Genomic DNA, 16,353 nt, shown 5'->3' with positions numbered 1-16,353 from the left:
AGCCCTCTTAGAGGAATTTCTAAGGCTCAGTATCTTCATTCCAGAGAGTGGGATTCATAGTAGCACAGTTGTCTGAGGACCAGGGGAACTAGCAGACATGAAGGAGGGTACTTGCCTGCCCCCAAAACCTCAGTATAGAGGGAGACTAGACCTGTGGAGAAGCAGATGAAGGACAGAAGAGACAGGGCCTGGGTAAACTTCCTACGTTCTGGCTTCCACTAGCTCTGACAGCTACATTGTCTAGCCCCCACACATGCAGATAGTAGCTGCTGATCTGGAGTTGCACTAATTGGTTTTAAAGTCTCCTCCTTATCTATCTTCTTCTCTGGAAGATAGCAGCTGTGTGGTAGCTGCTGCTAGTGCAAACAGAAGCAGCAGTAAACGGTGGTGATAGGGTGTCCTTACCATGGCAGGTGCACAGCCCCTAGTTCAAATCAAGGAACATCTTCGGATCCACAACCTCTTGGTCCGCCAGTGCCTGGCAGAGTTCCTGGGTGTATTTGTACTGTTGGTAAGCCTGGGAATTGATGGGGGGATAAAGGGAGATGGGCTTCCTACTATCCTGTCTTCCTCCCCGACCTTCCTTTCAACTCCGCTTCTTCTCTTTTCCCTCGTCTTAACTTTTTTTTTTTTTGCCAGTCCTGGGGCTTGAACCCAGAGCTTCTTTTGCTCAAGGAAAACTTTAGCCACTGCACCATTTCTGGCTTTTTCTGTTTATGTGGTATTGAACCCAGGGCTTTATGCAATCTAGGCAAGCACTCTACCACTAAGACACTTTCCCAGCCCCCTTTTTTTTTCTTTATTTTTGCCAGTCTTGGGCTTGAACTCAGGGCCTGGGTGCTATCCATGAGCTTCCTTTGCTTAAGGCTAAGGTTCTACCACTTGGGCTCAGCCCCACTTTCCTCTTCTGATTTTTCTTTTGGATTCCTCCTGCCTTTCCTCTCACTTTTCTTCCCTTTCTTCCTTCCTCCTCCACTTTTTTTTTTTGGTCAGTTGTGGGGCTTGAACTTTGGGCCTGGGCACTGTCTCTCAGCTCTTCAGCACAAGGCAAGTGCTTTACCACTTAAGCCACAGGGTCACTTCCGGTTTTCTGGTGGATTATTTGAGATAGTCTCATGGACTTTTCTGCCTCAGCTGGCTTTGAACTGCGATCCTCAGATCTCAGCCTCCTGAATAGCTAGGATTACAGGTGTAATCCAGCCACCAGTGCCTGGCTCTCCTGCACTTCTTGCATTATTATTATTTTTGCCAGTTCTAGGGCTTGAACTCAGGGCCTGGGCACTGTCCTTGTGCTTCTTTTGCATAGAGCTAGCACTCTACCACTGGAGCCACAGCACTACTTCCAGATTTTTCTGTTTAGGTGGTACTGAGGAATTGAACCCAGGGCTTCATGCATGCTAGGCAAGCACTCTACCACTAAGCCAAATTCCCAGTCCTCTTTTTTTTCTTTTGGTCGGTTGTGGGGTTTGAACTCTGGGCCTGGGCGCTATCCCTCAACAATTCAGCTCAAGGCTGAAAAAGTCTCATGGACTTTTCTGCCCAAGCTGGCATTGAACTGCAATCCTCAGAACTCAGCCTCCTGATTAGATAGCATTACAGGTGTGAGCCACTGACGCTTGACTCCAGTGTTTTTTTTTGGGGGGGAGAGTTGGTTGTGGGCTCTGAACTCTGGGCCTGGGCGCTGTCCCTCAGCTCTTCAGCTAAAGGCTAGGGCTCTACCACTTGAGTCACAGAGCCATTTCCAGTTTTCTGGTGGTTTATTGGAGATAAGAATCTTTGGGACTTTCCTGCCTGGGCAGGCTTTGAATCGAGACCCTCAATTAATAGCCTTCTGAGTGGTTAGGATTATAGGCATGAGCCACCAGCACCCAGCTGGGAGACCCTTATGTCCAAGTAACCACCAGAAAACTGAAGTGGCGCTGTAGCTCAAGTGGTAGAGTGCTAACCTTGAGCTGAAGAGCTTAGGGACAGTGCCCAGGCCCAGAGTTCAAGCCCAATGACTGCCAAAAACAAAACAAAACGAGTGTTACAGACTTGCCTTCTTGGGCTGGCTTTGAACTGGGATCCGCTGAACTCAGCCTCCTGAGTAGCCAGTATTACAGGTGTGAGCCACCAGCGCCCAGCTTCCCCATTTCCTTTTCTTTCCTTGCTAGTCTTTCAAGTTTCTTCATTTCTCCTCTTTCCTGAAACTTCCCTCTCCTGCTGTTCGCCTCCTGGGCTCCTAATTCTTCATCTCCCCTCTTTCCACAAGCTCCTCACTCAGGGTGCTGTAGCTCAGGCTGTCACCAGTGGAGAAACCAAAGGCAATTTCTTCACTATGTTTCTGTGTGGCTCCCTGTCTGTCACAATAGCCATCTACGTGGCTGGCAATGTCTCAGGTAAGGAGGGCAGGGTCTGGTCACTGAAAATGTGAGATGTGCGTGAGAGTATGTATCTGGTGATAATGGAGTTAGACCCTTTGGTGACTCATGGACATTATCTCCCTGAGCTTGACCAGTGACCTGGACTGAGATAGGCCTTTGGCCTCACCCACTCCTTCTCTGTCCAGTATCATCACTCTATTCCCTTCTTTACAATAAACCTTAGCTCACCTGGGCAGAAATCTCATACCAGGGTGTTAAGGCTAGGTGATATCTTTTTGTGCCTTACACCTTGAAGCCTCTAGAGTTCACTGGACTCTGTTCAGAATCTCCTGTTTGTCCCTTAGATACACACTGCATTGGTAGGTCTGACCAGAACCTTGAGATGCAGCTTGCTCCAGGTTCAAATCTTCACTTCACTGTAGGACTTTGCCAAGTCATTTTTTGTTTTTGTGGCTTGTGGGGCCTGGGTGCTGTTCCTCAGCTGTTCAGCTCAAGGCTAGCACTCTACCACTTGGGCCACCTTCCCAGCCCCTCACTTAAACTTCTTGAGTCTTAATTCCTTAAGTATATGGAAGTAATACTCCTTCCCGGCCCCCCACCTAGTTTATGGCCCAGGCATTGTCCCTTAGCATTTTCTCTCAAGGCTGGCACTCTATTACTAGGGCCACAGCTCTACTTCTGGCTTTTTGCTGGTTAATTGGAGATAAGTCTCACAGACTTGCTTCCCCAGGCTGGCTTCAAACCTTGATGCCCAGATCTTAGCCTTCTGAGTAGCTAGACTCACAGGTGTCCAGCAACATTACTGTTTTAAGTATTGTAGGGTTGTATGTTGTATCGCTATTGATCGGTAACAGTACTGGGCAGTGATATTTAGTAGATGCTGGCTGGTTTTCTTTCCTTGATGCTTCAAGGGGCCCACCTGAATCCAGCCTTCTCCCTGGCCATGTGCCTCGTTGGACGCTTCCCCTGGGCCAAGTTCCCAATTTACTGTGTTGTGCAGTTGCTGGCAGCTTTCTGTGCCTCAGGAGCCACTTACGTTCTCTACTATGGTAATAGAGGGCCTAGGGCTGGAGCCACCTATGTACGGGCAGGGGTGCCTGGGAATGGTTTCTGTTTGAGCCAAGATGGGAAATATCAGGTATTCTCTCCTGAAGATGCCTTACAGAACTATACAGGTGGGGACTTGACTGTGACTGGACCGAAGGAGACAGCCTCCATCTTTGCCACCTACCCTGCACCCTACCTATCCCTGAACAATGGCTTCCTGGATCAGGTAGGTCTGAAAAAAAGATGTGGAAAAGTCCCAACCTTTGCCTTTTCCCTTGGTACACTCCAGCCTACTGTTGAGGTTTGGTGGGACAATTCAGAATTGGTTCTACATGGCCCTCCTCCCCAAACCTGCTGCCTGTGTTGGATAAGGTCAGATAGTAAGGGGTGGTGGTGGGAAGTGTTTGGGTGAGGGAGGGCAGATGGATTACTACCAGGCAGCTTGATGGGGTCCCCTTTTTTGACTTCTGTTTACTCGAAGGTTCTGGGCACTGCGATGCTGATTGTGGGGCTCTTAGCAATCCTGGACAGACGGAACAAGGGTGTACCTGCGGGTCTGGAGCCTGTGGTGGTGGGGCTGCTGATCCTGACCATTGGACTATCCATGGGTGTCAACTGTGGGTTTCCACTCAACCCTGCTCGGGATCTGGGTCCACGGCTCTTCACCTATGTGGCCGGCTGGGGCCCTGAGGTCTTCAGGTGGGAGTCAGCTTTCTCTGGTGTGGTCTTCCACTCCCTCTCTTTGATAATGGCTGTTTCACCAGTTCTCTTCTAGACAGTTCTCCTGGCCTCTTCGGACAGTGTTCTCCAAGCCTCACATTCACCCTTCCTTCCTAGTTCCCCTCCCCACTTTTCACTGAAATAGTAAGGTTTGAGGGTTGTGTTCTGGCACATCAATTTCTTCCTCTTAGAAGGGGTTCCCTCCTCTCCAAGTGCAATGTATTGTTGTGAAAATATCCTGGTGTTGGTCATTCCAGGGACTATTTGAAAGGAGTTCTCTTATTACTGTCCCCCCAGTCCCTGGGGAGAGGGAAAGCTAAAACAGTGAACCTTTGATGTCTCCTTTTGTTCTTCCCTTACAGTGCTGGTAATGGCTGGTGGTGGGTGCCGGTAGTGGCTCCTCTAGTGGGGGCCACCCTGGGCACAGCCACGTACCAGCTGATGGTGGCTCTGCACCATCCTGTGGACTCAGAGTCAGTTCAGGAAACCTCGGATTTGGAAACTCCTGCCTCAGCTAAGACAACGGAGAGTAAGCTGTGATTCTCACAGGATTCACTCCAGGATGTCAAGAGAACCACGATCCTGCCAGCTTGCAAATAACACATTCTTCATCCTTTTTCTTTTTTGGTCGGTCGTGGGCATGAACTCAGCTGTCCCTCAAGCTCTTCAGCTCAAGGCTAGCGCTCTTCTACTTGAGCCACAGCGCCACCTCCGGCCTTTTCTGTTTATGTGGTGCTGAGGAATCGAACCACTCTACCACTGAGCCACCTTCCCAGCCCCCGACCTTCTTTATCTTAATTAATAATCTAGACCCAGGGGAAAGCTTTCTGTTTACTCACTCCTTCCTCTGGAACCGCACTGCCCGCACAGGTGGAGAAACGGAGTTGTGGGCAGGATGGGATTACTCCCACCCAGACCCGCCGGACCTCTGGGAATGCAGGTGCTCAGAGCAGCCGCCAGAGGGCGCGCACGCCGGCCGAAGGTCTGCTAAGGCCGTGGGAATCTGAGGGACGGAGCCGCTGGCCAATAAATCCAATGGCGGCGGGGGGCGGGGGGGGGGGGAGGAGCTCGGCCTTGGGGACCTCTCAAGCTGGGTCCCCAAGGCCCGGCCTCAGCTCCTACGACCTCAACGCCTCCTGCTTCGGCCCTCTCAGATCGCCTCCCCTCAGGCTGCCGCCCCCAGGCGGAAAAACAATAACCAAAAAGCCCTCCACCCCCCACCTGCCTCCTCCCAGGGAGGCTGCCGAGCGCCGCCCCGCCAGTGCCCGCAGGCTGGGAGGACCCGGCGGAGAAACTGAGGCACCACAGCCAACCTGGGGCGGGAGAGGGGGAAAGGTCCTGAAATGAGGCGGGGAGAGAAGAGGAGGCTGCGGCACCGAGGGCGGAGGGCGGAGGCCCGGGCTGTTGGAGAAGATGCTCGCGGTGCGGAGAGGCCGGCGCGGCGCCCAGGGTCCCCGCTTCCCTTTCCTTCCAGATTAAAGCATCCCAAACCTCTGCGTTCTGTCGCGCCCCGGGCGCTCGCGTGCTGGTGTTGCGGAGCGGAAGCTCGGGGGTGGGGCTAAGACCCCCGCCCACCCCCCCTCCACTTGCCCCGCACAAAGATGGCGGCGCGCCCGCCCCGCCGCCCTCCCCAAAGCCCCTCCCGCCCCCCGCCCTCGGCCGCCTCCGCCGTCACTTCCGCCCCGCGGTGGCCGAAACTGACACAAAGTAGCGGGCCGAGGCCCCCGGGGGGAGCGGGGCCGCAGCTGGGGGGGGCGGGAGCCCGCGGGGAGCCGAGCCCAGCGCCCCCCGCCCCAGCCCCCGGCATGGGCCGGACGGGGCGGCCGCGGCGGGCGCTGAGCGCCGAGCGCTGAGGTGAGGTGAGGCGCGGCGCGGCGGGGCGAGGCGGGGACCGGGCGCGGGGCCCGGGCGCACCGGGAGAGGCGGCCGCACCCCGGGCCGAGAGGAGCGGGAGGGGGGGCGGTGTCTGAGGCCGGGGAGTCCCCGTGACTGTCCGCCGGCTGGGGTGCGTGGAGAGCGGGACGGGGGTGCGGAGTGCCGGGCACAAGCGTGGGGGGTCCCCCCACCCCGAGAGTTGTGAAGGGGACGGGGAGCCCAGCCCCCCGACTTCAGGTGCCTCGTGGAGGGAGCGCAGGGCCGGGCAGGGTCCGGGCTGGGTCCCGTCTTGGGGGCCGAAAGGTGGCGTGGGGTGGCGTTGGCGGCCGGGGAGCCCCGAGGGTCTGGGGGCTCTTTCTCCTTGAGCTGGCAGCCTCCCCGGAGACGAGGCTTTGTGGAGGGGAGCACGGGCCAGCCCTAGAGCTGGAGGCGTTTTTCTTCGTGGAACACTGCCTCCTTCCCAGGGCTGGCTATTTTTATCCCAGATGTGGCTCTGTGGAGGGGGCTGGGGTGGGGTGATGGGGCAGGGCGACGTGGCTGATGGGCCTGACCTGTTTAGAAAACCCTAAGCTATTTGAGACCAGGAAGGAGACCTGGTCCCAACTGCCCGCTCTTCTCCTTGGCCCGGTTGCTTGCCCCCCAAGCCTGTTTTCCTCTCCTCAGGGTCTCAGGGGGTAAAACAACTTTGCTGCTCTGTGTCCAGATGCCTGGCTCCTGAGGGTTGGTCTTGCTCTCCATTAACTCTTCCGTAGACACAGACCCAGATCTTTGGGTTGGCCCCTGCTTCTTGGTACCCCTCCCCAGGGTGGGTCTAGCTACTGAATTTGCTGTATGCCCACCCTGCATCTTCTTTAACCTCTCCCTCCACACCCCACCCTCCCATGACTCACGCTCTAGACTGGGTGGAGACCCTGGCTGGGGGCCCTGGAGGAGGGCTTGGCATCTCTAAAATGTGCATGAGGTTTTTCCATCCTGAGCCAGGCACCCCTGCTTGCCACAGCTGAGGAGGGTCAGGGATGAAAAAAGGACTATTACTCTGAGGACTTTAGGTCAGGGAAGGAGACTGTTAGTGAAGGGAGAATTGGCATGGGTGACTGGGTTGTGGGCCCAGTCTCTGTAATTACAGACTTCGAGCAGACAGGCAATTAGTATCTCTTGGGGCTAACAGAGGCTGGAGAGAGGGGAACCAAGGAGGAGGTGGAAAGCCTTTCCACCCAAAGGTAGAAGAGGTGACCCTCTCTCTGGCAGTTTCCTTTAGGCCAGGCTGGGAAACAGGATAGAGGCTTGCTTCCTAGGTCAGACTTTTTATTCTCCTCCCCCTCCCCTCTTTTTTTTTTTTTTTTTGAGAAAGATATGACATTGGGAAAGAAGGTGGAAAGAAGCAGAGGCCCTTTGATGGATGGTCTCTGATTCTGTATCCAGTGCCATATCGACTTGTCTAGGCTTAAGCTGGGAAAGAAGGTGTAACTCCCAGATAGGGTCAGGAAGACCCCTCTCTCCTGGCTCACGAAGGGCGGCTGCCCAGATTGAGAGGAAGTGGTTTGGGGACTGTCTGTGCAGGAAGTGAAGGCCATACTATTTAATGTGTTGGGCTTCTGTGTGGAGGAGGTGGTAATGGAAGCTCTTAGGGGTTGTGGGAGGGGGAATTAGGAGCAGTTTGAGATGGGTGGAGCCTGCCCACCCCATTTCCTGATACTGCCAGGTGTTTCCTGAGTTGTATTCCCTCCGCCCTGCCCTTGGGGGGGACTCTTGCTTTCTAGTACAGACAGCAGTCTTGGTCAGGAGTAACCACACCTTGCTACTAGGAAGGCAGATGGAGCAATGCTTGTTTCTGGGATGGTTACCTTGAGAGCTGTGTCCCTCTTGTCATTGGAACTCTTTCTCTGCTGGCCTTGGCCTCTTTTGAACTCTCAACTTCCCTCTCATGTTATCTAAGGCACCCTTTTCCAACATCATTGGGCCAGGAAGAGGAGAGTGTGGGAGTTAGCAGGGGTCAGAGCCAGAGGAGAGAATCTTCACCAGCGATCTGATGAAGGGATTGAAGGGTTCTCCTCAGTTTCCTGACCATTGGCTTCTGTCACCTTCCTGCAGGGTCTCCCATGGGATTGCTGGGACCTTGCTGGGTGAGATGGCACTGTGTGCAAAAAAGCGCCCCCCAGGTAAGAAAGTCCAGGACTGTGGATCCTCGAGACTATCAAAAGCAGGTGTCATTACGGTTTTGGGAGCCAAGGGAAAAGGGACAAGTGAAAGGGGCCTGGGAAAGAGGTGTATGTGTGGAGATCAAAACCCTAACACATGCTGGCTAGGAAACGGAGTTTGTCCTTTTGATCCTTTAGCTAGTTTTATCTTCTGAGCTGGTGCTGAGCACCAGCTCCCTCACCGGGAAACACCTGTAATCTTGTCAGGGGCAGCCTGCATTCCTCAGCTCTGGTTTGGGAAGTCCCTGCTCTCCCCTCACTCTCCCATGCTGGGACCTCCTAGTTTCCTGCAGGTAGGGGTGGGGTGGAGGTGGAGGTGGGAGTTGAGAGTGGTTGTCTCGGGCCGTCAGTTCACCCGCATTGGCCGGGGGTGGGGAGCGGAGAGGCGGGGCCTGCGTGCTGGCTTTCGCCTACGCGGCGCTGGCAGGCTGCTGCCCCTGCAGTGGGGGGAGCTGGCGGAGGCGGAGCCCGGGGCGTGGGCACCGAAGCCTGGACCAGTCAGCGCAGGCTGGCCTCCGCGGGGGGCCTCCGGAGCGGCGGCGGTGGCGCAGCGGAGCCCGAGTTGGGGACGAAGGGGTCCCCGCTCGCTCGCCGCCGGCGGCTGTGAGGATGGCCTGGGCTGCGGGCAGTGTGCGCACCGGCTGTCCGCGGCTCTCCTGTGAGCTGCCGCAGCCCTTGCACTTCCCTGGGGGGCCACCCTGTTGGCACCTCTGAGGCCAAGGACAGACTGTGCGCCTTCCCCAACTTAAACCGGGGTCATGACGGTCCCCAAGGAGATGCCTGAGAAGTGGGCCCGGGCCGGGGCACCTCCGTCTTGGAGCCGAAAGAAGCCCTCTTGGGGGACAGGTAACAGGAGTCAATGCCTGGTAGCTCTCCCGAACCCATAATCTGCCTCCTTCCCCCGCAGTCCCCACATTCTCTCGTCCTCGGCCTCCCCCAACCTCCTCTCCCTTCCTCTTTCCAGACCCAAAGATCCTGCCTTTGCACTTTTTTTGTATGCACTGTGGTGATGGTGCTAGGTCTCAGCAGAAGGAGACCCCCCTGGGGAAGCTATTAGGAGTAAAGTGGCTCAGCTGTCTGGGGACTCCAGCTTGGGGTTTTGTTGCTGCAGTTTGCTCTTCAGGCTCTGCAAGGGTTTTAGGAGCCCAGCCTGTTGGCTTCCAGGCAGTTTTAAGGCATTAGGTTTACTGCCTAACCAAGTTATTATAGCCTAAGATCATATCGACCCCTGGGAGATGGGATGGTAACTTCATAGAAGCATGCAATGGGATGGGAGCTCTCCTTGTTCTGGAACTTGAACTTGGCGTCTGCAGTCTGGTAGCTGCAGCGGTTCAGGATAGTAGGGCTAGAGAGGTGTTACTAACCTAGTGACAACCGAGTGGTTTCAGTGAAATGTGTATAGGGTCCAAGAAAGATTACAGTAGAGAGAGGGGTTTCCGTTGCATCTCCTTCCCCTCTTCCTCCATGTCTCAGTCTGCAAGTTCCATATCCCTGATACCACCCCACCCCCACCTCCTACTTGAAGATAAGCTTTGCTATAAGGTGATGTCATTGCTGGCCAGTCAGAAGCTGCTGCTGACTACATGTGACAAGCAGACACTCCTGTAGGGGACTGCACGTGGGGTTGGGGTGCTGCCGCAGAGCAGCTCCAGGGCACTGTGACCCCATGTCTTGTGACTGATTCTTCTCCTGCCCAGATTAGGGGGCATGCATTAGTTCTCAGGAGGAAAGGGTGCACTGTGCCTTCAGCTACTATCCTGTTTTTTTTTTTTTTATTGGGGGGGGATCCGGTTGTGGGGCCTGAACTCTGGGCCTGGGCGCTGTCCCTTAGCTCTTCAGCTCAAGGCTAGCGCTCTACCACTTGAGCCACAGCGCCACTTCCAGCTTTTTTCTTTTTGTTTGTGGTACTGAGGAATCGAACCCAGGGCCTCATGCATGCAAGGCAAGCGCTCTACCACTGAACCACCTTCCCAGCCCTCAGCTACTATCCTGTTAATGATGGTGGATGCATTGATAATAGTAGCAAAGGGTCCGGGGATTCCCGTGACTGATAATGGCTAAAGAGTGATTGGAGAAGTCACTGAGCACCTGGTAGAAGACCTCACAGTTAGTGGTGGGGAAAAGAACATAGCCTTGTCTGTGAGTGTAACTTGTACTGGCAGTATATGCTTGTGATCCCAGCACTCAAGAGGCTGAGGCAGGAGGCTCAAGAATTTGAGGCCTGTCTGGGCTACATGGTGAATTCCTGTCTTGTTAAAAAAAGAATAGAGAGCTGGAAGCCCATGGCTCACACCATCAGGAAACTGAGATCTAAGGATCTTGGTTCAAAGCCAGCCCAGGCAGGAACGTCTGTAAGACTCTTATCTCCTATTAACCACCAGAGGGGCTGGGAAGGTGGCTTAGTGGTAGAGTGCTTGCTTTGTATCCATGAGGCCCTGGGTTCGATTCCTCAGCACCACATCAGCGGAAAAAGCCAGAAGTGGCGCTGTGGCTCAAGTGGTAGAGTGCTAGCCTTGAGCTAAATTGCTGAGGGACAGCGTCCGGACCCAGAGTTCAGGCCCCATGACTGACCCCCCCCCAAAAAAAAACCCACCAGAAAAACAAAGTGGCGCTATGGCTCAAGTGGTAGGGCACTAGCCTTGAACTGAAGAGTTTAGGGACAGTGCCCAGGCCCAGAGTTCAAGACCCACGACTGACTCCCCCCCCCCAAAAAATAAGAATAGAGAAAAGAAGAATGTTTATAGCCCTTTAAAGCCACTGCTTAGGCCATCAGTGAGAGAAGGGGAAAGAATTTAATGACTCCCCAGGCATGGCGCTAATTTCATGAAGCTGTATTCTGTGGAAAGAAACGGGCCCTTAGTGGAACTCCTACAGATGTTGGGTAGGCCTAACAAGGTGTGGGTCTTGGTTTGTTCTCTTCTGACTATAGCATCCTTCTGTTACAGAAGAAGAAAGGAGGGCACGGGCTAATGACCGAGAATATAACGAGAAATTCCAGTATGCGGTAAGTGACACTAGTGAACTGATTTCCTCTTCCTGAATGGGAGAGGGGAACAGTATAGAAACATCTGAAGCTGAGAGGGAAGGGCATGTCAGGAGACAAAGGCAACTTCCTCAGCTACTCTGTCCGCTATTGTGCCGACTGTCTAGGCCTTCTGCTGGGGAAGTGAAATATGTGGATTTTTTCTCTTCCTTTGTCCCCATTTCACACTTACAGTTGCTGGCTTTTGGGGCAGAGGTTTGGGAAGTAGAACAATGGTGGTTGGTCACTTTCTAATTATTATCCTTCTGTGGCCATAGAGTAACTGCATCAAGACTTCGAAGTACAACATTCTCACCTTCCTGCCTGTCAACCTCTTTGAGCAGTTTCAGGAAGTTGCCAACACTTACTTCCTGTTCCTTCTCATTCTACAGGTGAGTGATCTGTAGTGATCCTTTTGGGATTCATAAAGCCAAAGAAGAGGAAGGTTTCAGGGCAGAAGAAGATTAGCTGAAGCCTGAAGCATGTTCCTCTTTTCTCATTTCAGTTGATCCCACAGATCTCTTCCCTGTCCTGGTTCACCACCATTGTGCCTTTGGTTCTTGTCCTTACCATTACAGCTGTTAAAGATGCCACTGATGACTACGTGAGTTGTTTTTATTCTTCTGCTTGTCCCCATTCACCTTTCCTTCTCTTCCACCTCTACCTCCCAGCTCATAGGCCACCTTCATCGAGCACAATTCCATGGTGCCCTTGACCTTCCTTCGCTGCTCCAGCTAGATGTGTATCTGAGGTGGGAAGGAGGAGTCAAGGCAAGAGTTGGTTGAACTAGTATACAAGTATATATAAGGCTGACCCAGCAACTCAGCATTCCACTGATGGTCCATTCCTCTTAGAGCAAGAGAAGGTATTACCTTTCTTATTCTCTTCTTTTAGTTCCGCCACAAGAGTGATAACCAGGTGAATAACCGTCAGTCTCAGGTGCTGATCAATGGAATGTGAGTACCAGTGGGAGATAAGGGCTCTAGGGAGGAAGGAGGTCTCCTGGGAACGTGTATAGCTACTGTCAGCCTCTTTACTGTCTTCTTGTTGCCACAGTCTCCAGCAAGAGCAGTGGATGAATGTCTGTGTTGGTGATATCATCAAGCTAGAAAATAACCAATTTGTAGCGGTAAGGGTCAAGGTACCCCTTGAGTCTGCTGGGTTCTTTCTTTTGGGGTAGGAAATAATGAGTCCTTCCTGACTTCCTGTTGCTTCTTAAACACCCCTGAAAGGAGATTTTCTTGGATGGAATGTCTTATGTTGTTAAAATTCCTGAGACCAACTTTTCATGCACTTGGAACTAAACAAACGATGCTTAGTAGAGGAATAGTCACCTCCCAGTGAGGGTGGAGGTTTGGGTATTTGTAGTTCTCATTAGATTTTCTCTCTAGGCGGATCTTCTCCTCCTTTCCAGTAGTGAGCCCCATGGGCTGTGTTACATAGAAACAGCAGAACTCGATGGGTAAGTATCAGCCCTCTTTGCCTCCTGAAGGTAAATAATTCTTTTTAGAAAATTTAAGGGTAAGAAAGGCCTTGGGTTCACAAAATTATTTGCTGGGTTAAGCCGTGATGATCAGGTGCCCCCCAGATAGAATCTAGAAGACTGGCAGGGAGCTAGGCCTCAGGAGATCTTTTCTTCCAGAGAGACCAACATGAAAGTACGCCAGGCGATTCCCATCACCTCGGAACTGGGAGACATCAGTAAGCTTGCCAAATTTGATGGTGAGTAATGTTGGAGAAGCAGTCTTCAGGTAGAAGAGATGGGTTGGGTTTTGGTATTCACATTGGACACTTTGCTTTTAACTACTGGTTGCTATGATTATATAGCTCCCTGCGGTTTTTTTTGTTTTTGTTTTTGTTTTTTTTGCTAGTCTCAAGGCTTGAACAACTCAGGGTCTGGGCATTGTCCCTGAGCTCAAGGCTAGCACTCTACCACTTGAGCTTTTCCTGTTTATGTGGTACTGAGGAATCGAATCCAGGGCTTCATGCATGCTAGGCAAGCACTCTACCAATAAGCCACATTCCCAGCCGTCCCTGCCTTCTTTTGGGAGGGACATATTGGGAATGCCAGGGGCCTACCACTCACTTTTGACCTGACAGTCATTCAGCAATCAGGAGCTTTGTGGCTGACAGCTCCCTGCTTGCTGGGCATGCTGAGAGAAACTCAGCTTATCCTTTTTGCTTGTTAGCTCAGAATAATGATATGGTCTCTATAATAGATATGATACGAAGTGTAGAAGAAAAATTAACAGTCCCTTCCATGCTCTGATTTTACCCTCTGTAGGTAGCTACATATTTTTCTATACATGTATAAACATAGGTAAGTGTGATTCTGATCTACCAATGTCTCTAGGTTACACTTAAAAAAACCAACAACTATCAAATGTATCTTAAATATCTTCTTTTAGGGGGGGTGGGGGGAGTCTCAGGGCTTAAACTCAGGGCTTGGGCACTATGTCTGAGCTTTTGTGCTCCAGGTTACCGCTCTACCACTTTGAGCCACAGTTCTACTTCTGGTTTTTTGATGGTTAATTGAAGATAAGAGTCTCAGGGATTTCCTTCCTTCCTTCCTTCCTTCCTTCCTTCCTTCCTTCTTTCCTTCCTTCCTTCCTTCCTTCCTTCGCTTCTTCCCTTCTTCCCTCCTTCCCTCCCTTCCTCCCTCCCTCCCTCCTCCCTCTCTCTCTTTCTTTTTTTTTTGCTGGTCCTGGGGTTTTAACTCAGGGACTGGGCTGTGTTCCAGAGCCTCTCTGTGCTCATGGCTAGCACTCTACCACTTGAGCCACAGTGCCACTTCCAACTTTTTCTGTTTAGGTGGTACTGAGGAATTGAACTCAGGGTTTCATGCATGCTAGGCAAGCACTCTATCACTAAGTCACATTCCCAGCCAAGTCTCAGGGACTTTCTTTACTGGACTGGCTTCAAACCATGATCTTCAGATCTTAGTCTCTTGAGTAGCTAGAATCATAGGCGTGAGTCATCAGCATCTGGCCCGTTTTATTTTTCGTTTTGTTTTGTTTGGTTGTGGGGCCTGAACTCTGGGCCTGGGCTCTGTCCCTCAGGTCTTCAGCTCAAGGCTAGCACCCTATCACTTGAGCCAAAGGGCCACTTCTGGCTTTTTCTGCTTATGTGGTACTGAGGAATTGAACCCAGGGCCTCATGAATGCAAGGCAAGCACTCTACACTGAGTCACCTTCCCAGCCTCCGTTTTATTTTTTGATATAAGATCTCTTTAGCCCATCCTGGCCTAAAAACTCTTGATTCTTATACCTCAGCCTCCAAGTGCTGCCTGATCCTTTTTTTTTTTTTTTTGGTTGGTCATGGGGCTTGAACTCTGGGCTTGGGCGTTGTCCCTGCGCTTAATACCGCTTGAGCCACAATGCTACTTCCGGTTTTCTAGTGGTTTATTGGAGTAGTTTATTCATGGACTTTCCTGCCCAGCCTGGGTTTGAACTGTGATCCTCAGATCTCAGCTTCCTGAGTAGCTAGGATTACAGATGTGAGCCACCTCGCCCAGCTCTGCCAGATCCTTTAAGTGAATAGTTACCCTACTTCTTTTTTGTTTTTTTGTTCAGTCTTGGGGCTCCAACTCTGGGCTTGGGCGCTGTCCCTCAGCTCTTCAGCTCAAGGCTAGTACTTTACCATTTGAGCCACAGTGCCATTTCCGGTTTTCGAGTGGTTTATTGGAGATAAGAGTCTCACGGACTTTCCTCTCAGGCTGGCTTTGAACCATGATCCTCAGATTTCAGCCTCCTCAGTAGCTAGGATTACAGGTGTGAGCCACCAGCACCCTGAGCCACCAGCACCCAGCCCTACTTCCTATTTTTGCCCACTCTCTCGAGCTGCTACTTATGTTTTATAGTCTTATGTCAACCATTAAGCTGTTGATTAGATTTTGAGACCTTGAGTAGTGGTACTCCATCTCCCATTCAGGTGAAGTAATCTGTGAACCGCCCAACAACAAGCTGGACAAATTCAGCGGAACCCTCTACTGGAAAGACAACAAATTTCCCCTGAGTAACCAGAACATGCTGCTGCGGGGCTGTGTGCTGCGAAACACCGAGTGGTGCTTCGGGCTAGTCATCTTTGCAGGTGAGCTGCTAAGCAGCCAGTGAAAGAAGGGTAATAGAAGTTTGGGCTGATAGACTAGGTGAGGTAAAAAATCTTCAGCTTGGAATGCAGCCTCTTGTTCACCTACTGTCTCCATTCTACCCTGCTTTCCTGCAGTATGAGATGAGAGCAGAAGATAATAGGCAGATTTGGTATTTGACTTCCCAATCTTTTCTAGGTCCTGACACCAAGCTGATGCAGAACAGTGGCAGGACAAAGTTCAAGAGGACAAGTATTGATCGCCTGATGAATACACTGGTGCTCTGGGTAAGTTTCCCATGTCCTTTTCCCTGCCCCTTCCCTCAGTGATTCCCTTTGCTCCCATTACTCTTTCCTGCTCAATAATCAGGCTTCAGGTTTGGCTTTTAAACTGCTGGCTACTCAAAAGAAGCTACTCAAAGGCAGCATTTATTTCAGGCTCCTTATAGACTTAGAAGATGTTATTTAACACACGCACACACACACATACACACACACACACACCTTATGAATGTGTGTAAATCAACAGCTCAAAGAAAACTGAAACAAATCATCCTTTCTGCAGGTTCCCGTTAAGATGATGACTTAGTAAATCACGTGACCTTCTGTTTGCCTTTGCCAGGGACAAGGAGGCCTTCATAGAGATGGAGAGGGAATTCAAAGAAAAATTTCCATGTGGAAGATAGTTAGCAGGGTCTTTTACCCCCAGCTTCCAAGGATGAAGGTTCCCAAAGGGAAAGTTTCTGTTTACATTTTTGGCAATTCCTCAATCCTCCTTTTGTTTGACTAGAAATTGGAGCTCCTTGTTAGACTTTCTTTCCCCTTCCTGTGCCCCTCCTGCCTACTGCTTGCCCCCTCTACATGCCAGTTTACTAAGACTGGGGCCAGCCATTGCTGAGGCAGTTTCCACCCTGGCTTTAAAGTGTTTGCAGAAACCCAGTCTGAGGGAGCAATAGCAGTTAGGTCTGTCTTGTAAAGGCTCACCCAGCCCCCTTGTGGTTATTGGGCACCCTGCTTGTTGAAGTCTCTACAGCAAAGGCAA

At 51.9% G+C, this 16,353-nt stretch overlaps 2 protein-coding genes across 5 annotated transcripts in view; both read left to right on the top strand.

The window, feature by feature from the left end:
• The first annotated feature begins 352 nt into the window (after positions 1 to 352).
• Positions 353 to 4,737, top strand: Aqp10 (aquaporin 10). Of its 2 annotated transcripts, XM_042682034.1 has the most exons (6): positions 353 to 511; positions 2,252 to 2,378; positions 3,275 to 3,412; positions 3,518 to 3,636; positions 3,892 to 4,109; positions 4,493 to 4,737. In XM_042682034.1, the coding sequence occupies exons 1-6, from the start codon at positions 407 to 409 to the stop codon at positions 4,668 to 4,670; spliced, it is 885 nt and encodes a 294-aa protein (XP_042537968.1). In that variant the 5' UTR covers positions 353 to 406; the 3' UTR covers positions 4,671 to 4,737. The 2 variants fall into 2 exon arrangements, with proteins under 2 accessions (XP_042537968.1, XP_042537969.1); XM_042682035.1 differs by lacking the exon at positions 3,275 to 3,412.
• Positions 4,738 to 5,880: 1,143 nt separating this feature from the next.
• Atp8b2 (ATPase phospholipid transporting 8B2) overlaps positions 5,881 to 16,353 on the top strand; it is a 32,153-nt gene continuing 21,680 nt past the window's right edge. The window contains exons 1-11 of one of the 3 annotated variants that reach the window (XM_042681717.1): positions 5,881 to 5,984; positions 8,097 to 8,164; positions 11,149 to 11,207; positions 11,504 to 11,617; positions 11,731 to 11,829; positions 12,120 to 12,181; positions 12,282 to 12,354; positions 12,617 to 12,687; positions 12,868 to 12,947; positions 15,156 to 15,314; positions 15,511 to 15,599. In XM_042681717.1, the coding sequence (XP_042537651.1) occupies positions 8,134 to 8,164; positions 11,149 to 11,207; positions 11,504 to 11,617; positions 11,731 to 11,829; positions 12,120 to 12,181; positions 12,282 to 12,354; positions 12,617 to 12,687; positions 12,868 to 12,947; positions 15,156 to 15,314; positions 15,511 to 15,599 (837 nt within the window). In that variant the 5' untranslated portion in view covers positions 5,881 to 5,984; positions 8,097 to 8,133. Of the gene's footprint in view, positions 5,985 to 8,096; positions 8,165 to 8,860; positions 9,050 to 11,148; positions 11,208 to 11,503; positions 11,618 to 11,730; positions 11,830 to 12,119; positions 12,182 to 12,281; positions 12,355 to 12,616; positions 12,688 to 12,867; positions 12,948 to 15,155; positions 15,315 to 15,510; positions 15,600 to 16,353 lie in introns of those variants that run through there. The other 2 variants (XM_042681716.1, XM_042681715.1) reach the window with 2 other exon arrangements.

Source organism: Dipodomys spectabilis, unplaced genomic scaffold, assembly GCF_019054845.1.
Source record: "Dipodomys spectabilis isolate Male_0828 unplaced genomic scaffold, ASM1905484v1 ptg000069l, whole genome shotgun sequence".
Taxonomy (NCBI): Eukaryota; Metazoa; Chordata; class Mammalia; order Rodentia; family Heteromyidae; genus Dipodomys; species Dipodomys spectabilis.
The sequence above is the reverse complement of the archived record's forward strand: the minus strand, read 5'-3'. Positions and strand labels throughout refer to the sequence as shown.